General features: G+C 45.5%; 3 protein-coding genes across 3 annotated transcripts; 1 reads left to right on the top strand and 2 right to left on the bottom strand.

The window, feature by feature from the left end:
- Nucleotides 1–577: 577 nt before the first annotated feature.
- Nucleotides 578–3585, bottom strand: LOC127779447 (uncharacterized). Its single transcript, XM_052306226.1, has 3 exons — nt 2902–3585; nt 1657–1784; nt 578–1001 (listed from the first exon to the last, which is right to left on the bottom strand). The coding sequence occupies exons 1-3, from the start codon at nt 3349–3351 to the stop codon at nt 854–856; spliced, it is 726 nt and encodes a 241-aa protein (XP_052162186.1). The 5' UTR covers nt 3352–3585; the 3' UTR covers nt 578–853.
- Nucleotides 3586–15055: 11470 nt separating this feature from the next.
- On the top strand, nt 15056–16741 carry LOC127766759 (uncharacterized). The gene is made up of 2 exons (XM_052291897.1): nt 15056–15737; nt 15893–16741. Exons 1-2 carry the CDS (start codon nt 15411–15413, stop codon nt 16520–16522), a joined length of 957 nt encoding a protein of 318 aa, XP_052147857.1. The 5' UTR covers nt 15056–15410; the 3' UTR covers nt 16523–16741.
- Nucleotides 16742–18838: 2097 nt separating this feature from the next.
- Nucleotides 18839–23158, bottom strand: LOC127753454 (serine hydroxymethyltransferase 7-like). Its single transcript, XM_052278935.1, has 4 exons — nt 21754–23158; nt 19996–20398; nt 19488–19589; nt 18839–19389 (listed from the first exon to the last, which is right to left on the bottom strand). Exons 1-4 carry the CDS (start codon nt 22825–22827, stop codon nt 19166–19168), a joined length of 1803 nt encoding a protein of 600 aa, XP_052134895.1. The 5' UTR covers nt 22828–23158; the 3' UTR covers nt 18839–19165.
- Nucleotides 23159–23533: the final 375 nt, after the last annotated feature.

Below are 23533 nucleotides of genomic sequence, written 5' to 3'. Positions count from 1 at the left end.
ATTTCCATTTTCTTAAAAAAAATGATCTACTATCTATTGTATAACAATCTGTGCATAAATTGTGAGTTACCAGTCCTTAAGTGAGAAGTGTGAGATGTAGTATGACTAGTATGAGCTACCATAAGCATTAGCTGCAATATTTTGAGGAGGTTGGTTTTGCCATCAGGCTATTGGTGGCAAACTGGGGATCTTGATCCTTGCCTGGTTGTTTGCCCCCTAGGCCCACGACCATTGAAGGCGGTGCCCCACGGGCAGGTGTGTGCTAGGATTCAGAGAATAGCGGTAAAGAGGACCACGCCCAAGCCTGAAACCAACCAATGCAACTGCACCTCTCGTCCTATCCTGCTCCTAAGTGAGAGAGAGCTAAGCGAGGTCCCCCCTCAGTAGCCACACTCCAGTTCAAGATTTGAACTAAAAATGTTACTAGCTGTTAGATCTTCATGTTTCTAGCTGTTGCATTGGAAATGCGACCTTCAGTTATGGAAAATAACCTGATGTTGCTCTTGATTTCTTGGTTTGTAGCAGTAGTGTTAAGTTGAGGAGTTGTTATGAAAGTAAAAGTGTAAAACACGTGACAACAGAAAACGGCCATTTATGCAACATTACACAATAGTACAGCACAAGATTACACAAACTGAACTTGAAAAGAAGATGGGAAGTAGGGTTTGGTCAGATCTAGGGCTCCTTTGGGCTTTACAACGGATGGTAACACTTGCACGGTGACGCAACATGGCAGCGGGGAGGCTTTTATGGCGCACTCAGTTAAAACAGAATGGCAGATATACGGGGGTAAAAATATGATTATGTAGAGACTTGAAAGCCTTGGCAGAAAATTGAATAGTCCTTGGCTTTGTCAAGCCAGGAGCCAGAAGTTCTTCTGCCACCGTGTGCTGATGAGGTACCCGCCGACGCCCTTGCTCTGCTTCCTCACTGCCAACGTCAGGCACTCAGCCTGGTTGATGCATTGCTCGACGAACTCCTCGCTGCTGCTCCGCAGGATGCTGTAAAATCGCAGGCAGACATTTGCATTTGCTCAACAAGGACCATAGCTATAGTTCACGACAAGATGAAAAGTAACTTTTCCTGACTCAACTTCAATGTGTTGGTGATGGTGATTGTTACATTGTCCACGTGAACGTAGCAAAAATTAGGTGAGTGAAGTGTAGGATTCTTGCTTTCATTTGGTTGAGTTGTGACCAAAAAAGGACAAGGAAAGCATCTGTGATTTATGGATAGCACATGGAGGCTGCGCCTGGTGTTATTTTCCCGAAAGGCAGGGGACCCTGCTATTGAACGGTGGTGAAGGAGGATTATTTCCCAAACAGTTTACTCATTGCTTGTTAGTGGGCCTGCTTATCATAAAAGATGACCAGATCTCTCCCCATAAATTTAGATCTAGTGGTAATTATGTATCCTGATAAACTGATACTTGTACGATATAAAAAATGATGTACAACTAAAGGTTTCTATTGGAACCTAGCCATATGCATTACTCTGGGCATTGTTTTAAAATAACACTAGGGACTGACTGACACCATGATACTATATTCTCCCCGCCAGTTTCTATTCATAGTTGACCTGAGCCTCACATTTTTAACACATCCAATAGGGATGAGAAAGATAGAGCTACAGTGGTAGGAGGTGAGAAATGCTTACCAACTCAACCAACAGAAATGGGATGGCTTGGATTGGCTGAGCACAAGCACAGACGCCTCCAATTTCTTCACTTGGCTGAGGACAGTGGCCAGCTTTGGTCCTTGGATCACAAGTGCTTCAACCTCCACCTACCACATTCACACCCATTTCGTATGAGCCCTCCTTTGCACATGCTATAGTAGGACAAAGGAATAGTTCATGGCTTCATGCACGGTACTGTTGCTCTTACGCAGGGATGTGCTACTAGTAGTACACTACTACATTGAAGTGCTGACTTTTGATTCAAGCAATGCAAGCAAATCAAGGAAGGAATGATGATATGATCTCATAATGCCATTGTTTACGGCCGGTTTAGGTAGGATTTTACTGATGCATTTTACTAATGGTTTTAGAACCTGGGATGAGCATGAGCCCCACAAATTGTTCTTTTCTAATTACTTCCTCCGTCCCGAAATAAGTGTAGCCATGGTTTTCCGCGTCCAACTTTGACCGTTCGTCTTATTAAAAAAAATTTGAAAAAATTTAAAAACATAAGTCATAAGTAAAGTACTATTCATGTTTTATCATCTCATAACAACAAAAATGCTAATTATAAAAAAAATTTCAAATAAGACAGACAATCAAAGTTGAGCGCGAAAACTCATGGCTGCACTTATTATGGAACGGAGCTGCACTTATTATGAAAGTGAGGTAGTACTTTTTAACTTTTATCAAAGACTCGAACCTTTTTGGCCTGCCAAGATGCAAGATCCGTTCATCCATGAAAAGTGGAATACGATCCCCTTTTCATGTATGTTCTGATATCTGATCTGATCTACTGTATGATTGTCCCCCAACAAATAATACTTTACAACTATCCCTCTCAGGTGACCTTCAGGATTGATAACTCTACAAACCGTACAGTAAATTATACTTTATTTTTATCCTTCACTTTAGTCAAGTTCTCATGAGCCAGTACACTAACAAAAGCTTTTTTTTTCTAATTCTTTGTGAGCTAGCAGTAATAATTCCCTCGTGCATTGCCTCCAAGCAGATGCTTCCAAATCCAGAATGACCAAAGCTAGACAGCAGAGATCAGACACATGATTCTCTAATCGAAGCGCCTAAAATTTTGTAATTTGAAAACACATATTAGAGCACAAAAGTAAAAACAGCACACAAAATGACATGCATCCCTCTAAAAAAAATAAAGAAAAAAAAAGAAACATCATGCACGTATGATGTATATATACGCGTATACGCTACCTCTGGCCTGCAGGCCTTGCAGAGCGTGCCGAGGGAGTTGGCGAGGGAGGGGGTCTCCTCGCCTCTGCCGGCGCCGGCGTACGGGAGGACGTGGAGCAACGTGAGGAAGTCCCCCTTGTTGGCGACGTGGGTGAGCGCCCACATCATGGCGTGCTTGGCCCCGGAGGTGTCGTCCACCACCACCATCACCCGCTTCCTCCCGGCCACCGCCGCCGCCGCCGCCGCGGCCGCGGCCGCGTCCCCCTTCCCCCCGCCGCCGCCGCCGTACCCGCCCCTCCCCGCCCTCTTCTTCGACCACCGCTTCGAGCCCCTCCTCCTGCCTCCTCCGCCGAGCTCCACCTCCTCCTCCGCCACCACCCCTCGCCCCATCTGATACTGCGCCGCACCACCGTATCCCCCGTTGCTCGCGCTCAGCTGCCGCAAGAAGTGCTCCCCGCCACCGCTCGCCATGCAACCAACCAACCAACGACCTCGAGACCTCGATCTCCTCTCCTCCTCCGCGCACGGCGATGGCAATGCGTGCGTGCGTGCTCCCGGCCGGCGCGGTGCGAGCTAGCGAGTGAGCGAGCGATATAAGGGAGTGAGATGGAGGGGGAGGGACCGAGGAGCTGAAAGGACAAGGGCCGCTTAAAGAGTGGGAGCCAAGGAGAGGGGATGGGGGGGTGGTCACGAGAGCGTGTTGCACCCGTGCTAGCTGATTAGTGAATACTCCTCCACTGATTACTTACTCTAGCTCATCTTTAAGGTTCTAGCTCGGCACAGTAATCTCCTAGTGGTATACTCCCTCCATTTCGAAATGTTTGACACCGTTGACTTTTTAGCATATATTTGACCGTTCGTCTTATTCAAAAACTTTTGTGAAATATGTAAAATTATATGCCTACATAAAAATATATTTAACAATGAATCAAATGATAGGAAAAGAATTAATAATTACTTAATTTTTTTAAATAAGACGAACGGTCAAACATGTACTAAAAAGTCAATGGCGTCAAACATTTTGAAACGGAGGGAGTAGTATATACGTGCAGAAAAAAACTTAATGCAGACAAAAGAGTACTGCTGCATATCTGTGCAGAGTGACACGATAATATATCATGTATACATAAGCTTCACGCGTACACCAACTAATAAATGTTATCGAAAAATTTAGAAAAATATGTGCATATACTTTCAATAATATTATACTTACGTGTAAAATATGTTAACATTAAATTTATTATATTTTAGTCCTAAGAAAAACTGACAATTTTAAGACTATAAGTCTATTTTATATATGATGAATTTAAAGATGAAACTTTACACATAGATGTAATACTATAAAAATACATATGTGTTTTTTAAAGAATTTTTGGGAATTTATTAGTTAGTATGCAAGAGAATGCTTGTGTACATATAGGATAGGATAGGATATGTTCCTGAAGTACATAGGCCGTGTCCGGAGGGATTCTAGGCTCTGGCAGCCTCAAATTCTCCTAGAATTTTAGCTCTTTAAGGCTGTATTCGTTTTAAGGCGTTGGGAACTAATCTTTCATGCACGTAAAACGGACCGACTCATTAGTGCATGATTAATTAAGTATTAGCTATTTTTAAGAATAGATTAATATGATTTTTTAAAAGCAATTTACGTATTTTTTTATAAAAAAACACACCGTTTAGTAGTTTAAAAAGTGTGTACATAAAAAACGAGGAAGGCGAGAGTTGCTGAGTTGGTAACTTCAATAAAAGAACACAACCTAAATAATCTACTAGCTAGTATATTCTTACTTAGATTCAAAGAGCCCATAATTATATCCAAATAATGAACTAGAAGGAAAACAAACTGAAAATCCAGACTTTTCAAATCCTCAAAGTGCATATGCTCGTGTTTATTAATTAATCTTGGGCCTTTGATCATCTCAGTGTGAAGAGATTATTTTTACTCACTGTTGCAGTACACTGAGGCTGAAGTGGTAAATTAATGGCACAGTAATAATCGGATCGACGTATATACGTATGTGTACTATGTACTGTTGTTGATCCGGTGGCCTATACTATACCCTTTCACATGCTTACGGATATGTTTCGTGCATGCCCGGGCGCGCAAAAAGAATCTGCCGGTTTTCGTTGGCATTATTGTTAGCTCCAAAAACCAAGAGATGGATTGGTCAATAGGGCATCAATCGTAATGTGCGGGATTCTTGGCAGGACATCCACATATACGTATCATGCACCGTAAGCAAATGCATTTTTTTCCTTTGGAAAATGATACAAATTAAACTCCTGTTTTTATACATGCATGTGCTATGCTAGCCCTACTGCCCCTTTCCACTGTTTTGTTTTTGAAGCTAGCTTAGGGTCAGCCAAGAAGACAAGAAGAAGAAGCGCACTGTTTTCAATACTGCTAAGACACACCCTAAAACCATATAGATTTCCTGGGACCAGTCTGCAAGTTATTAACACCTAAAAACACACTTAAATATCTTAATAGTATTACTATATGTCTCTGACAATTCTCACGCACGCAAGGCTAGCTGGATGAACACGCATATCTCTACGGTCTGTGTAATTTATCGTGAGAAGTGAATAGTACTTCATGGCCGCTCAGTGAATATGGATGGACGAGACAACTAGCCCCTCTGTTGCTCTGCATGGCTGCAGCAGCATGGCAGCTGGGTACGTAGGAGTAGATTCTTACGTATTCCTCGCTCCTCGACGGAACAGCCTTGCCATTTTTTAGTACACGCAATTGCTTCAAGGGCGACCTGATATTGTTTGTGTCATCTGCACAAGATGATCGCATGCCATGGGCAGGCTTGCATTGCAATTGGCAAATATACTACTGCATGCAAGCCACAGAGCTCATCTACTGCGAGAGAGCCCATATTGTGCTTAGTTTGCTTGCAGAATTTATTACAGGGAGACATGCTGCTCTCGTCTAGGTTACTGTTACTACTTGCCGGTTTTGCTGCGAGGGCAACCCAAATGGAGCAAGGAAATAAAGAAGCCATGAAGTGCATAGCCTGAGTTTTTACTGCTCTGTGGACCGGGAAAATGTTACAAATGAACATCAGGTGTAAATGTTGCGCCGTGGAAATTCGTTGCACCTAGTACTACTAATCGATTTTTATATACGTGCATGGAGACATTATTGAGCCGTGGATCTACACTATACAATATTCCTACTTGGCGTGTATAGAATGTATAATTAGATTCAACACTACTACACGAGATCCTTGTTTGATCGATCGGCTGTGGCCGAGTTTAGTTACAAACTATTTCTTCAAACTTTTAACTTTTCTTTCACATCAAAATTTTCTACACACATAAATTTTTAATTTTTTTGTCACATCGTTTTAATTTCAACAAAACTTCTAATTTTAGCGTGAACTGAACACACCCTATACTACTCCATTAAAGGAACCGTTTCTAGTACTATTAAGAAAAGGCCAAGAACGAATAAAACATCAAATCAAGGCAGAGAGTGGGCAGGAAATGTCACGTAACTGTGGCTCTTGTGAGGTTGAAGGCCAAAAATGAAATTGTTTTTTCTCTTCCAGGCACAAGCAATCGAAGGCTAGCTTGTGAAGCTTCCGTCTCCACGTCAAAACTCACAAGCACGGAGTACTATTCCACGCTGGCAGTCAGAACCTCATTTAAGCCCTGAATTAAAATCGTGACGTACTCCGCTGTGCTAACTGCCCCTGTACGGTGTTAATCACCTGGCGCTTGATTGCATTCGCGTGAGCGGTGAGCCCGAGAGTCGATTAATTATTTAACAGATGCGTGCCCATGTTTCAGGCACGGAAATTCCACACCAATAATTCGCTGATTAAAATCGAACGTGCACACGCATTTCTTTGTTGAACGCTGCTATACATACGAATCCAGCTTTCGACTAGCGTCTGTGTCTTTCCATGTAACCAGAGTCATACACAGTAGCCGGACAACAGGGCCATATGTATATCATTTTCGTTCTTTTTTCCTTCTTTCCTTTTCATCGCACATGCACACGCATTTTTCATCGTGATTTGTGGTTTTGTACCCTACGATGACCGTGACTCTCGCCTCTCGGGATGAGGAGTGGTCACAGTTTCACAGCGGTACATAGTACTCCCTCCATTCCAAATTAATTTACATATAGTTTTTTTAGGTTATTACTAAATGATCTATATATTTGTGTTCATTCATTAAGTCTATTCGTTATTTATGCATTAGAGTAAATGGACATTGATACATGCATCCATGCACACAAGTATTTATAACACACATGCAATATCTTGATTTGCTATTGGCTAGGAAATAGTGGGGATGGTGCATAGAGTTTGTTGCTAGAATAAATATAGTATGAGAGAGTTATTAGATTTTTTTGGTCTTAGTGTACCTATGAAATATGTAGATTAATTTTGAATGGAAGGAGTACGTAATGATTTGAGCTCAGCTTTATGCACGAACGTTTGATGCAGTGCAACCATGGATGCAGCCACTGGTAAAAGAATTTGTTTTTACTCGCTTGAGTAGTTGTACGCATCGTAGCAAACCTCCAATTACCGGCGGGTAAACAGCCAACACGGTATATATAGCCAGTAGAGTAAATCCAAAGAGAGAAACAGTAACTCGACACCGGGGCTACTCGTCTCCAACCGAGCCGACACTTCACCGATATTCAGCGACAAGAACCCCGATCGGTGGAGCACGTCACGTCCCGAACCCCGGGACAAAATGTTGCGTCTCCGCGTCCGTGCGCGCCGGGGCGCCGGGCACACGCATGCCCCCCGCGCGCGTACGAGCCAATCGCGTCTCCGTCCCCGTCCCGGCGCTCGATCGGGCAGGGGCGCGGGCGCGCGTCGTGGTGGGGGAGCCCGCGCGACCGTGCAGACGCGTCGCCCCCACCACCGTGCACGCGTCGTACCGGACCAGATCTGCGCGCGAGCCAGCAAGCAATGCCACCGAGTCTCGTGGCCGCAGCGGATGGATGCGGGGTGGTGCAGCAGCGGCGCTGCCAAGCGGGTGTACAGCGGAATTGAATGCTGCCCGGGTATTTCGCTTCTTGAGCTCCTGACCGCTGGATTTTACTACAACTCTCGCAGCAGCAGCAGCGGTCCCGGCCGAGATCCGGATCACGATGCATTTTAGCCGTTCATCCGCTCCCATCGACGGCTGCGGCGGTGTCCCCACCGGGACCCGTTTGTGATACGGGGCCTGTTAACCGGACAAAGACAAGAATCTGTAGACTGTGGCCTGTTCACCTGTGGGCACATCCTTGATAAGTTTACGCAAGTTTGAGAGTTGAGACATATAGTAATAGTAACAGGGTATAGTTGAATGAGCGTCTCTCTGTTTCAGACCGATAGCTAGGGCCTTAAAGTGTTGTGGTTGCAGACTTGCATTCACAGATCTAGCGGCAGCGGTGCACCAGCTGAAGTCCAGATTTGTACTCGAGTTTGCGACTGTTGCAAAGTCCAGCTTTGCGAGAGAGCGTCGGCAGCGTCCACTGTGCATTGCGTAAGGGAAGTGAGATAGTACTGTAGTCGTGTTGATGAATCCACCACGGTTCAGCGCCTGTTCGTCGTAGACAACCGGAAGCGGACAACCGACAACAATGCACCTTGTTTCGCTCTCGTTGTTGTCAACCTATAAGGTTCTATCATCAGGCGAGTAGTAAAAGAAAAGCATCAGCAAAGCCGGAGCAGCTGCAACGCGACCGGAAAACTTCAAAACTCGTTGCATCTTCTGAGCCTGCAACGTCAACATCCATTGCATCGTTCATTGCAACTCGTGACGCCTCCTCGGTGGCGAACTGGCGGGTGACACCGAATCGGCCGCCGGTTGCGTGTGGGCCGCCAATCTACAGCTGGGGCAACGTGTAGGAGACGCGACGCAGGCAGAACGTGCACTTGGTTGGTTTGGGCCGCGCCGCGAGGTGCTCCGCTCGCGTACGCTGTGACTGTGAGAGCGGACCGCATGCGTACGGGCCGCGTTACGTCGTCGCTGCTATTCGGTTGGTATTGGGCTTCGAAAGCGCAGGAGTTTGGTTCTAGCCCACACAACGATTGCATACATGACTTAGGCGGTTAGGCCCGCGGTTTTTTGGTTTTTTACTGGACCAGGCCCGATGGAAAGTCCGTGCCGGCATGACTGAAAACTTGTAGATCTTGTCCGTTCACTAATAACCCCTTTACCTCTGCGCAGCAGATGAAAGCAAAGCAGCAGGCGAGCATGTGATGCTGCGGCCGGCGGCCCCTACAACTCGATCGACCCACCCGGCCGAGCCGGCGACCACTCCTGACGCAAACGCACCAAGCCATTTCCCGAGCGGGCAGCCAACAAGATCGATCAATCCGAAAGAAGCAAGACGAGGAATCCACCAACGCCGGCGCCGAGCGGGCAGCCATAACCAGCACCCCAAACCCCCCCCCCCCCCCCCCCCCGGCAGCGCGCGCGCGCCGTGTCGTTTCCCCGCGAGGCGCAGCGCCACATGGTTGACAGCGCCGCGCGCGCGCGCTGCCGATCGGAGCCAGCCAGACCGGACCGAATCATGCCTTGCCTGGCCGGCCGGCCGGCTGGCTGCGCACACACTCGCTGTCTCGTTCTCGTCTTCCTCCGCCCCGTCGACGCGGAGGCTGCAGGAGCAACGGCTGAGACCAGCCAGCGTCCGTCGATCCGTCCATGCTGGCGTGTCGGCCCGACAAATGATAGATTTCGCTCGCCCCAATATTGAACCACATGATGACGGCGCCACTGCAGCTGCACCCATGCACACACGCATCCATCTGTCCATGCATCCAAGCAAGAATTACTCGTGCTCCGCGATCTTTACAGCCTAGCTCAACTCTCCGTTCTGCAACTAGGAATAGTAGTACTAGTAGTTGTAGCGGTATTAAAAACCAAGCGGATCATTACCAGTACTGATTCTGAGATTGTGTTACCCACCGGCCAAGACAAGCCCTGCAGGGAAAAAAGAGACTGCCCGTACTATTAAATACTGGCCCTATTGAATTAGGCCGGGGCCATTAGCTCACGCACTGTCCAAAAAGAATCGAAGGGGAGAGGAGAGCTCGAGCTCGAGCTCGATCGGCCTCACTCTCAGCTCACATTGCAGCTGCAGCAGATTTTGCAGCCTTTTCGGGGGTTCTGTCTAGGCCGAGTGCCCTACAAACGCAGCACCATCATGCATGGATCCCTTTGGCCTTTGTGTAGTGTGTTGTGTACAATCCACCCCTGTGATTAGTGCTGATATCATCGGTGGTCAAAAGCATCAAACGAGGAAATTATTGCTAATCCCCTCCATTAGGGTCGGTTGCATACTTGCATTTGGCCCTGCCCCCCCTGTGGGCTTTTGGGCAGGCATAATTGCGGCCATAATTACTGCCATGAGTGACCATGATGGGACTCACTCGAGAGGCTCAGCAGCAGTCTTTGTCCCCCTTGAATCCTTCAGCCATGTGGGTTGGTGCAGCCAAATCTCATGCCTTCCAACTCCATCGTCTCCCTGTCTCCTTAGCAAACAAAATAAATGCAGGATTAAGTGTACTCCACTGTATAATGCACGCCGATTTGCTCATGTGTTCTTCATAAAAAACTTGGTCACACATGACATTTTGGGCTATTTTATATTCAGAATGCATACACATGACAATAGTGTATTCACTGTATTTGATAGTACCTAATTCGGGGATGGATACAGACCGGATAATCATGTTTGGATCACACTGTCAGAAGGCAAGAGAATACCTAATTCAGGGATGGATACAAAACCGGTTTATCATGTTTGGATCACATTAGCAGAGGCAAATCAAGCTTTGCCGGTAGTATTAAAATGCAAGCTTCTAGACACCTATCACATGTTGGCGATACAATAGACCGTGATTAGATTACGCGAGATCACGGTTTAGGATCCTGTTTGCTTCTCCAGCATTTGTTTATACCCCTTAACTGTTTCTTTCTACAAGCATCACATTCTCCAAGATCCCACGAGTAGCAGCTCTAACAACGCATGCGCACACACACACCCGAAATCTCTCCCTTTTGCGAAGATTTATCCATGTGATTAGCGATTGCATCCGTTTGGTTTGCAGATATGATAAACCACACGGTTCTTCTAGCGTATCAAGTGGAATGGAAAAGCGTCGTTAAATAATGAGTTGGGGAATATGTCCAATGGAAAGGAACAATTTGCTGCCGCTAGCTTCTGCCAATTCTTAGTCAAAAGTGCAGTTTAATTTGGGGACCCTAAGCATGATAGTGTTGACCAATTTTAGCTCAAATTGCTGTAGTTATTGCAAAGATGTCTCATTACAGCAGGTGACAATACAAAAGTGTTTCTTGCATGCGTTTACGGTAAGCATAGTAGCTAGGGGCACCTGTTCCATGTTCATGGTCTAGTAGACCGGTTTATTAATTAACCACAACCCTGCTTTCAGATGTTTCCAAAAGAAATTATGCAGCATACAAAGAAGTTCCATTCAGACATTCAGAGTTCAGAGTTCTCATTTCTGAAGAAAAAGCCTTCCGTTTTTGTCCTCTTGCTTGGGAGCTGCCATGACCACCTTCCATGGCTGGTATCATCATTCATGTCCCTGCTCGACGAGGCTGTTTTGCCGTGTCTCCACAGGCTTTACGCGCACAAAGGGCAGGATTAGGATTGATCATCTTTCAGTGCTTGACAAGATGGGAACACAAAGGCGCAAAGGCGCATCACAAGAAGTTCGCTGCTCAGACCGAAAACCATGCTAATCCCATGCATGTCGGGTAATTGTCCCTCTCTGAGCAGGGAGTGGTGATCTGAGTACACTAGCCCTGACAGTTAACTCTTCGTCTGAAACTTACTGAGACGGCCAAATGGCAAGCAGACAACGCTGAAATCATGCCACACAATGGCGCCAGTTAATTTGCTACTCGCTCCATTTCATTTATAAGAAGTTTTGAGTTTGGTCAAAATCAAACTGTTTTAAACTTAATCAAATTTATAGAAAAAAATAGTAACATTTTCAACTCAAGACAAATTTATTATGAAAATATATTTAATTATTGATTTGATGAAACTAATTTAGTATTATAAATATTACTATATTTATTTATAAACTTAATCAAACTTGAAACAATTTGATCGACTTTGACTAAAGTTAAAACGTCTTGTAATCTGAGACGGAGGAAGTATTAGCCACTGTTCATGTAAAGGAGGGGAAACAAAAAAGGGGTCAATTTGACAACCCGAATAAACAGGAGAATAGTGCATGATTTAAAGCTCAGGATGTTTTCTACTGGAATTCTATAAAAGTACAAAATAGCCTTACCTAGGTAACTGTTCGTGTATTGCAATAATTTCGACTAGATGTCTCTGGACTCTTGTGATCTTGTCTGAAGATACAGAATGAGTATAATTGTTTTTCGTTGGTGTAAAAGTAGTGAAGATCTTTAGCTCCTTGCTAATGGGAGTTGGGATGAACTGTAGAAGAGAATTCGAGTGAGCTATGATATGTAGTGGCTTTGGCAGGATAAGATTTGCATCTCTGAGTTGGAAAGGGAATAAAGGGGGAGGAAAGGGAGGTATAAGATTGAATCGAATAACGCATGCTTGGGATGTCAAATGGACTGATGGGATTGATGGTACTAAATATCGCATAGCTTAATTTAACCCTACGCTGTGTTGTCGGAGCGTGATCCACAACCTACAAAAAGGAAACTGCTTTTTCTGATGATATTTGTAGTACCAGGCAGAATACTGATGCAGTTCACAATTCGCAAGCAGAACAAGTTGCCTCTACTTTGTACTATCTGCGTTGTTGTGACAAATAAGATTAAGACTGAATTGTACTGTACGTAATCTTTTCACTTTGGACTAGTTAACTTTATCTTTGTTGCACAATGAACAACCCTAACTCTTTTCGCTTGTGATGTCTAGCGTCTCTTTCGACAAAAGTATATCATGCATATAGATATGAAAGTTTGTTGGTATGTCGTTAACAATTTGCTCGAAGTCATCGAAGAAATGAAAATGTGTTTTGGGGTGGTCCATTATGCGACAAAGGTAAAGTTACCTAGTCCAAAGTGACAAGATTAGATAAATGGTGGTCCAAAATAAAACTTTGGCAATAAAACATGGCCCAAAGTGAAATTAACTCATTAATTAAATTGCACCATCACTCATCATATCTGTCCCTGTGGCTAAAATAAGTTAATCCTACCAAGCTATAGAAAAACAGTTTTTTTTTACTGAGAGAACTGAAAACTCTATATTCCTCACAGCAATAATATATTTTTCCTCTATGGAAAAGAGCCTTTTTAAAAAAAATTGATGTTTTTGTATAATGTTAAAAAGGATATTTCTATTTTGCCGCTTCATATAGTGGCTTTTGCTTATTTGTTATCCTGGTCCATGCCATTGGTTGTTATAGAAGTATGAACGAAGCAATCAGAAATGATTTATAGATAAAAATTATGTTATTCACAGACTAAAAGACGGTATTGAAAAATAGACAATGATAGAAAACATCCCAAATTCAACTTAAAATTAAGTTTAAAATTTAAATCTTGGCTGCGCAAACCAACAAATAGGCTCCTATCGGATGGCCTAATCAGCCAAAAAAAAAAGGCAATTTTTAAATTTTTAAACTTAATTTTGAGATTTTTTTTATTATAGTTTCTTTTTCAGTATTAGCTTTTAGGTCACCAATAACACATATATAAAATACAAATTTATTTTTATAGGGAAAAAGCCAAACGATGGGGCTGTAGTCAAGTCAGTAGGTGGCAACATAATCAAAGTGACAATATTTAGTGGCATGACAAGACAATGTTACCACATGGGTTAAAAACTATGGTGTGGTAATGATTTGGTTACTCCACAATAGTATAGTAAATCACCATCGCCACATCTTGGCATTTTGCGCTACAAAAATTCTTTGGCATGACATTTGGCCTTAAATTTGGTTGGTATGGACGATTTATTTTCAAATTTTTAAATGAACAAATGTTGAAAGAATAACAAAAAAATCTAAAGGATGGATGAGAGAATCTTTGGTAACTGTAACTAGAGGTGGCTACAATGTGCTGTTGGTTTGACATTTTAGCCAACATAACCACTCAATGGCATCGCTAGAGCAGCTGAACTATTTGCAAATATTCAATGCCAAAAAAAAAAAGTCTACTACTACTATACTCTCCAAGTTCAGTGAACCATACAAACCACACACGACCAAGTCCCTCTCCAAGACTGTTTCTAGTGCTCGATTGTTTTGTTTCCGTAGTCAAGGACTGGACGTTCCATGCCATGCCATTTTGACCGCTGAACTATGCAGAAAGCGCAATATTCCGGTGGAGAAATTTCACCAAAAGCTGATAATCTGGTAGGTATGTTTTTCCCCCCTACCGTAGGCGGGCCACCCCATGGAGCAACAACCTCCCCCACCAACGCCCCCCTGCGGTACGCGCTAGAAATGGCTAAAAACACATGGGGAATGGATTTTGAACTCTCCGAGTAACATTATGTTTGCATTATAAAATATTTTTTAAAACTGACAAGATATATTAATATGTGATATGCCACTCTAAAATTTAACTTGATTAGTATTGTAGGCTTATGGAGTTTGATCTCGTTAAATTTTTATACTTTTCCTAATTATTTTGATAATATGTAAATAACTAGCGAACTAAACGTAGTTTAACTAGTTAGTTTTCTTGTGACGGAACCAAATCACCCATTAAAGTTCTAGGCTTAAGATGGGTGATCAAATTTATTGATTATTCTTTCAGTGCAGGCGACGTAATCATCGATAGTGAGACGTTCGTGATTGACGAGGATACGTCGGTCTAGTCTTTCAAAAATCGAAAATGCTATGTATACGATTTATATGTACGATAATTATACGATTGCTAATAGATGGTGAATGTCACGTGTTGCTTCGTTAGAAACGGCTAGAAAATACCATGGGATTTGGTTGTGTAACGCTACATAATCGTATATACAGTAACTCTTTTAAAAAATGTTTATAGATGTATTGTGTGCGTGTTTATTTATAGCGATGAGTATGCGTGTTTTATGATTACCTATGTTTCTGATGTGTTTTAGAAATACGAGGATGCCCTCTAGAAATTAAAATTGTTTCCCACAACATCCGCAGTGAAACCGAAGAAAGACGGCGGTTAAGCCTAACCTCCTCCGGAAACCCGGCAACGCGCGGTGTCGCGAGGAGGCAGCCATTAAACGCGCCCCGCTCGTACGCCGCGCGCGGAGCCACAGACCAGACCAGAGCACCGCACACAGCACAGCGAGCAGCAGCGAGCGAGCGAGCGAGACATCAGCCATGGCTGTGCCTCTGCCTCCCCCCAACCTCATCATCACCCTTCTCCCCCTCGTCTAGACACCCATCATTGCCCCTCCACGCCCCCCGCCTCCTCCTCCTCCTCCCCGATCGTCTCCTCCTTCTTGCCCTTCTTGCACCGCGCGCTATATATAGCCAGCCGGAGCTCGACCTTCCAGACGCATCGATCGACCGGTGTTCGATCTTTCTTGCTGTGGGGATTTCGCCATGAACGCCTTCTTCACGTCGCTGGCGAGAGGGCTGGACGACCTGAGCAGCGGCGGCGGGCTGTCGTCGCTGCCGGCGCTGCTGCGGGCGGCGGCGCTGCTCAGGGGGCTGCACTCGCAGCTCACGCTGCTGGTGGGGCAGCTCCACCTACCGCCCGGTGGGCGGTGGCTCGACGAGTACATGGACGAGACCGCGCGGCTCTGGGAGGCTTGCCTCGCCGTCAAGGTCGGCCTTGCCGCCGTCGAGCGGTATTGCGCTGCCGCGTCTTGTGCTGCGGCCGCCATGGATGACTGGCTCCAGGACCCTTCCCCTCTCTCCACTCGCCAGGTTGGTTGGTTGCGAAACGTGTTTGTTTCTGTGCTGCGACACGCCATTAGTGGTTCTTGCTCTGTTTGTGTGTTTGATCGATTGATCGCTACTATGTGTTCTTTGTTGGATGCTCTGTTTTTTTGTGTTTATGGAGATTTGTTTGATCGGTGCAGGTGATGAGGGCGATCTCTGCGTCGAGGAGGGAGGCCATGGCGGCGGAGGAGGAGAACCGTGCGCTGTCGGAGGCGAGGATCGCGCCGCTGTCGCTGCAGCTCGACGAGCGGCTGCTGCTGCGCGCCGCGGACGCCAGGCTGAGCGGCTTCAACGGCTTCCGCGGCCTGCTCTACGCGCTGCACAACGCCAGCTCGCTGCTGCTCCTCGTCCTCGCCTCCGGCGCCGTCTCCTGCGCCGCCGCCGCAGCGGGGCCGTGCTCCGCGGATGGCGCCGCGGACGCCGGCGGGTTCGTGGCGTCCATCGCAATGCTGCAGCAGAGGATGGCGGAGGAGGCCGACGCCGACGGTGGCGCCGGCGCGGCGCGGGGGGGCATCCGGATGTACGAGTTCCGGTGCGCGCGCGCCGCCGTGGAGGCGGCGCGCGAGGAGGTGGAGCGCGCCGTGGCGGCGGGCCCCCGCAAGCAGCAGTGCGAGGACGGCGACGGCGGCGTCAAGGACAAGGTCGACGAGCTCAAGGCGTGGCTCGACGTGCTCCGGACCGGCACCGACGGCCTCGTCTGCCAGCTCGACGACTTCCTCGACGACATTGTCGAGGGCAGGAAGGAGCTCTCCGACCTCTGCAGCCACTGATCGATCGACTGCAACACCATCATCATCGCCATGGATGATGGCATGAAATGCTTCATGCTTCGCGTGGTAGAGTACTCGTACTGTACGTAGTAGTAGCAAGCATAATCTTCAGTAGCGAGTACGAGTAGTAGTTAGTGGTACTCGATGAGACAGAGAGTGTGTCGCTGTCACAGCATTTTGCTCATGATGTTGTTGTTGCTGTTGCTGCTGTTGTTTCCATCCTGTTGCTGCGTCTCTGCCATGAAAGGTGCCATGAAAGGAGAGGCATGATGGGGATGAGAGAGAAAGGAAATCTTTCTTGTTGCATTGCAGGAGTAGCACAGGCAGTTGCAGTTGCACGACGGAAGGGGTCGCCTTTTGTTTGTTCGCCTGGGGAGGCAGACGTGCCGTAGGTCGGGCTACTATCAGAGTTCTACCATAATGCGAAAAATGGCCGAAACTTTGGTTCTCTCCTACGCCCAGTAGGCCGTAGCTTCCAGCTTCAGCATCAAGAGTCCCATTCTTTCTTTCTCATGGGAAGCATGAAGCATCTGCATGAGAATTACGTCTACCATACTACTTTCTCCTTTATAAATTGATCATCATATAAGTTTATACACCAAAACTAAGTATAATTTAAATCACATCAATAAAGATAGTATGCATACATTCTCTCATAATGTATGCATCGATTAAAACTCCATGTCAATTAAGAGTATACCCTAGCATGCTCACGTTCTCCCATACTGCATTAATTTTATTCCTATAAAATCCTTGTCCATATAGTTATACGATGATCAATTTGAGAAATTTTAGATTCTATTATATGATGATCAATTTATGAAGGAGGGAGTAATTTATTATGTCTCTCATTTTAAAATAGATACTAAAATGACATGGTATGTGAGTATGTCTAATTGTCTCTTGTTCATATTAGAACTGTCAGCTATCATGAATTGGGATAGGCTTGAACCAAAAACCTTAAAAAGCCCTTGTGATGACTGATGAATCTATGCTAAGACACATCCATTTGCTATCAGCAACTTTTTTTTCTAGGTTAGGTGATTAATCAATCACTGTGAAACTTGATACTGAGAAACGAGAAGACCTTAAAAGGAAGTGTGAAATGCCAAGATCTCTCCCTCTTTTCTCTCTCAATTGTTTTTGTCCCTTATACCCTAGTGATCAGTTCTTTACTGGTAGTGGCGAGCTCACTTCCTCATAAGTCATCATTAAGGACTCCACTAGAACAAGAATAGGGGGAGAAAAGGGGTTTAGATTCCTTATATCCCCCTCAATGAGAAAAGAAAAGGCAACAAAAGGAAAGCTTAACTAATGTTTCATTGTCTCTAATTAGGAGAGATGCTAGACAGAGGCCGAGTTTAGTTTCAAATTTCTTCAAACTTCCAATTTTTTTATCACACTAAAACTTTCCTACACACATAAACTTCTAACTTTTCCGTCGCATCATTTCAATTTCAACCAAACTTTCAATTTTGACGTGAACTAACCACACCTAGAGAGAGATAAAGGGATTCGGGAGGAGTGATTGAGAGTCAGAGAGATGAGCAACTGAACACCATCAGTGTAAAACACAACACACACTGCGACTGCAGCTGCGACCTGCTAGTCTACTCCTCCGGCTTTTGGTGTTTGTCTGATTGGATTGATGTCCCAAGAAGCAGAGCAGATGGTCGCAATGATTAAAGGGGTTCTGGAACGGCAGCTGGAAGCTGCGCCGCTTTCTGCTCCGCATTGAAGAAAAGGACCTGTGTCGTGGCTTTCTTCGCCTTAAGCCCCCCGGATCGGGCGATCGATCGATGGATCGGACGCCGCACACCATCATTTGCACGGAGGAAAAACGGAGCAAACCGATGTGATGTCCATGGATCGGCAACAAACCGGAGCGAAGCAAATCATGGCCGAAAAGAAGCGTATCAATGGTCAAGTACGGGCAAAAACAAAACCGAGCGAGGGAGGCGGCAGGCAAGGGTCAAAAGAGGAGATGATAACCCATCTCAGCTGCAACCGGAATTAGGCTGCTACTACTCCTACTCCTACTCCTACCTAACATGCCAGCTATACCAAATCTTCATGATGGGTTTCTCCCTATACAGCGAACAGGGGAGTACCATGATGCAACCTGCACTGTGCTTGGCTTACAGCGTTTAGCGAGTAGGAGTACTCCAGTACAACAAATAGTCAGATCTTGACAGCCATTATTGTCAATGCGTCAGTGCTATACTGATAGTGTTACTACTAGTCTCACTGTAATGTCTTGGTTGTTCAGGGCTTCTGGTTATCAACAACAACATGCAGGCAGGGCGCACATAAGTCAGCTACTGATATCACAACTACCCTGTAACATCTGGATCAATACAGTTCAGGCTAGACATCAACACAAAATAGATTTAAGATCCTTACGCATGGAGGAAAATTATCTCCTATACAAAGCCGTTATATGAAGGTTCAATACGTTACATAAATGACAACTCAGAAGTATGCATGTACAGCTTCAGTCAAGACCAATTTCCAACAAAAGAAAAAACGATCTTTCCCTATTCTGCTCCTGTTGAAAGAAACACTTCGGCAAAGAGTGAAACGGTTGCTAATTCCTGATGAATCTGGACAACCTCACCAAGATATGTACACATACATGCACACTCATACATCAAAACCTGGCATTGCAAACTGCGATGCAAAATTCTCAACCTGGTTACGGAGTTCTATGATATCTTTATTGTTCTGTAGGCCTCTTAGGAATTCCTTCTGCATTTTTCCATGTTCTTTCATAAGATTACTAGCTATTTGGGTGGCTCTGATGAGGAAATCTGCGATCACCTCAAAGTCATCTTCCAAGCAACCTCTAGTAGTCATTGCAGGTGTTCCTGTATGTAACATGACAGTAAGTAGCAATACAATAGTCTATGTTTTATGTAGAAATGACAAAACAGTAAGAAAAAACAGCCATGGTGTATGCACTAACCAATCCGAACACCCCCAGGAGATATTGAGCCATTATCCCCATATATCGGCATCTTATTTATGGAGATGTGGCATGCCTCACAGACCTTCTCAAAGTTCTTTCCTGTAAAAATTTGAACACAATACATTAGAAACCACATGCATTTCCACATCTAAATTGTAGAAATAAAGTGTCAAAGAGCAATAGTACTAGAGACATGACTTTAAGCAATTAAAGAATGGATTTTTTTTACAAAACTCTTACAAACGATGATATCAACCGTTTCATTTATCTAGATGGAAGTTATAACATAACTAGATGTACTCATAGCATGACACACGTCAGAGTTAGTAAGAATTTAATAAGAAAAACTAAGTACGTATAGACTTTTTTTCCAAAAACTAAGTGCTAAGCTACATTAGCATAGCAGAGATATTTCAGTTTCCAGGCACCCACTATGAAATTAACACACCCCCTGATCACAAGTTTACAAACAGATTAATTAAGAAAACAGTAGGCAGAATTATACCAGTCAAGCCTAAATTTCTGAGGTCCCAAAGTACCAAGTGGTTATCGGTGCCACCAGTAACCAATCTGCATTTTCTTCTGAGTAAGGCTGATGCCAAAGCTTGGGCATTTTTCTTAACTTGTATGATGTATGCTTTGTATTCAGGTGTTGCTACTTGCTTCAGAGTTATCGCCAAGGCTGCAATATGATTATTATGGGGTCCTCCTTGCATTGAAGGGAAAACTGCAAAATTTATCCTGTCCTCGAAGTCATAATCATTCTCATCCGCTTGAGAAAAAGATCCAGTACGCCTCCTTAAGTTTTTCCCTCTCCTGAAAAATATTATACCACCTCTAGGACCTCTCAGATTCTTGTGAGTAGTTGATGTAACCACATCACAGTAATCAAAGGGACTACGGCATTCCTGCAAAAGTTAACAAGAAATAAACTGTCAGTAGTCAATAAATGCTCAGCAACCACAGTATGAGCATCTTGTATAAATAAGAATCTCGCAACAGTAAGGAGCATGCAACAATATCACTATTACAATATGAACATCAAGAACATTGAACTAGCTAGATTTAGCAGTAGAACCAACTAAGAACTTTTGTAGTTATTTATTTTGATTCAGGGGGCAGACCCCCGGCTTCACACAATGATGCCACACATTAAGGAAATAAAACATTTCTGAAGAGTAGCAAGTGTAGGTAGCATCTAAGCAAACATGAAAAATGCAACAAACTGATTAAGGATAATTCTAACAAAAGCTATTCTATATGTTTCTAAATGTATAACCTAGTCATCATTCTCAAAGTTTGACATAACATATATGTGAAACTATCTCAAGTTGCCATATAAAAATGACATTGAAAAATGCTTTGAAAATATTATATTGTGTATTAATATTAAAACAGCAGTAAGGCGTACATGGAGACTGCAGTTTCTTAATGGAATGAATATTGATAAGATATTGCGGTTAATAACGATAACACATGCTAGTAACTTAGTTCATCAGCATGATTTCCATCACCAGGGGAAAACCCCATAAGCTAGCACGAATCGACGTGGACTCGCAGAAAATATAGTTATATAGTTATCTTTAACAGATGTAAACATGACTAGAAATGTTACTCCTACCTTAGGTTCCCTAAAGATCAAAATGTTCTATGATAAACTATGTTCAAACTCAGTTTGAATATGATACATAACTAGCTGCAAAATAGTTTCTTCAGGACTACAGTATCAACTCAGTTTGAATATTGTGGTTAATAGCGATAACATGTGCTAGTAACTTGGTTCATCAGCATGATTTCCATCACCAGGGGAAAATCCCATAACTAGCATGGATCAACGTTGACTCACAGAAAATATAATTCTGTAGTAGTTATCTTTAACTTATGTGAACATGACTAGAAATGTAACCTTAGGTTCTCTAAAAATAAAAATGTTCTATGATTACTATGCTCAAACTCAGTTTGAATACGATACATTGATAACTGACTGCAAAATAGTTTCATCGGGACTATAGTATCAGCCTAATCGTCACATTAGAAACATGATAAAGAAAATCTTGCATTGTGATGTTGAATGGTTCAAATCAACAGGACTTAACAGATAGCCAGGTAATGAAGGTAGCCAAAGATTGAAACTCTTCTTCAACACGTTTCTGGGCAGCTAGCAGCAAACCATACTAACAACTAGGCTTTTCAGTCGTGATTTGAGTAATTCTGCTACATTTCATACAACATAAATAAATGATCCTTTATGGTAGTTATTTACCTGGGCCGCAACAAGCCCGCTGATATGTGCCATATCGCACATGAGCACCGCACCGCACTTATCAGCAATGAGCCTCATCCGTGCAAAATCCCACTCCCTGGGGTATGAGCTCCCACCACATATGAGAATCTTAGGGTGGAAATCCATTGCCCGCTCCTCAAGCTTGTCGTAATCAATATACCCAGTCTGCGGATTCACCTTGTACGACAAGCTCTCGAAGAATATGGATGCTCCAGACACCTTCTTACCACTTGGTGTGTAGTAACCGTGGCTGACATGGCCACCGGAAGGCGGCTCGAGCCCCATGATACGGTCCTTGGGCAGGAGGAGACCTGTGTAAACAGCTAGGTTTGCAGAGGTGCAGGAGTATGGCTGGACGTTGACCCCCCAGCAGGCGGGGTCGAGACCGAAGGCGGCGAGGGCGCGCTCATGGCAGAGGCGCTCGATGCCGTCGATGTGCTGGTTCCCGCCATAGTACCGAGCCCCGGGATGGCCCTCGGAGTACTTGTTGGTGAGGTGGCTGCCGAGCGCCTCGAGCACCGCGCGGCAGACGAAGTTCTCCGACGCGATCAGCTCGATCCCGCGCACCTGGCGGTCGCGCTCGAGCTCCATCAGCGCGTGCACGTCCGGGTCGGCCTCCGCCAGCGCCTGGTTGCCCCACGCGCGGACGGCGCCGCGGCGGGCCTCCAGATCCGCGCCGCGCTCCGCCGTCGCCTGCCGCTTCGCCGGGTGCAGCGACGAGGAGGAAGACGAGCAGGAGGACGCCTCCCCTCCTCCTCCTCCTCCACCTCCTGCCCCGCCTCCGCCTCCGCCTCCGTAGAGCGCGCGGCGTGGACGCTTGACGCAGAGCGCGTGGCCGAGGAGGGAGAAGTGCTGGTCGCCCCCTTCCTCCCCATCCTCCTCCTCGCCTCCTCCTCCCCCTCCTCCTCCGCCGCCACCGACGCTCTTCTCCGGCTTGGCGTCCTCCATGTCATCGAACAGCCGCAGCGGCCCCGTGACCGCGTGCCCGCGGGCGTGGCCGAGCGAGTGGAAACCCAGCGACAGGTCCGACGATTCCGGCCGCGAGAGATCCATTCCCCCTTCGAAATCCCTCAACCAATTGGCCGCAAATCCGCAACCCTAGCCCCTCTAACCCCTCACCACCACCACCACCACCACCGTTACCCCCTCAACAACAACACCGGCGACAGCAGCAAAGGAGGCGGTCGACGTCGGCGGAGGCGATGGGAGAGAGAACCATGAGATGTGGGGAATTGGGGCTTGGAATTTCGCCGAACAGCACACGCGACGCAGCGGCGGATTGGGTGGAATCTGAGAACCGGAGAAGGGAAGGTGAGGAGGGGGAGGGGGGGATGTGTGGTGGACTTCTCTTTGTTTTGTTTTTAGGGGAGGCGTACTACTATTGATGAAGACGGAAGGGGAGGGTTGGTGGGTGGTGGTGTGGGCGTGACGAGAGACGCGGATGCGGCTTGGAGCATGGAGCACGGACGACGGGGGGAAGAACCTGGACGGGAAACCGGCTGGGAGGTGGTCGACGCACCTGCCGCCGACACGTGCCGGTCGGGCTACCCCGTGTGGGCTGGGCCCTTTTTCTGGGCCGTGTCGACGAATCAACGATTGACTTCCGACATACTGCAGGTAAAATTTGTTACATGACAAGAAAAAAAAAAGTTAGTAAAAATGAAGGATAAATTAAACTCGATACAGTGGGATCAATTGTAATATAGTATATTTTTTAAAAAATTATACAGTACAACGTAGACACTCACACGAACGTACC

Source organism: Oryza glaberrima, chromosome 1 (genome assembly GCF_000147395.1).
Source record: "Oryza glaberrima chromosome 1, OglaRS2, whole genome shotgun sequence".
Taxonomy (NCBI): Eukaryota; Viridiplantae; Streptophyta; class Magnoliopsida; order Poales; family Poaceae; genus Oryza; species Oryza glaberrima.
The sequence above is the reverse complement of the archived record's forward strand: the minus strand, read 5'-3'. Positions and strand labels throughout refer to the sequence as shown.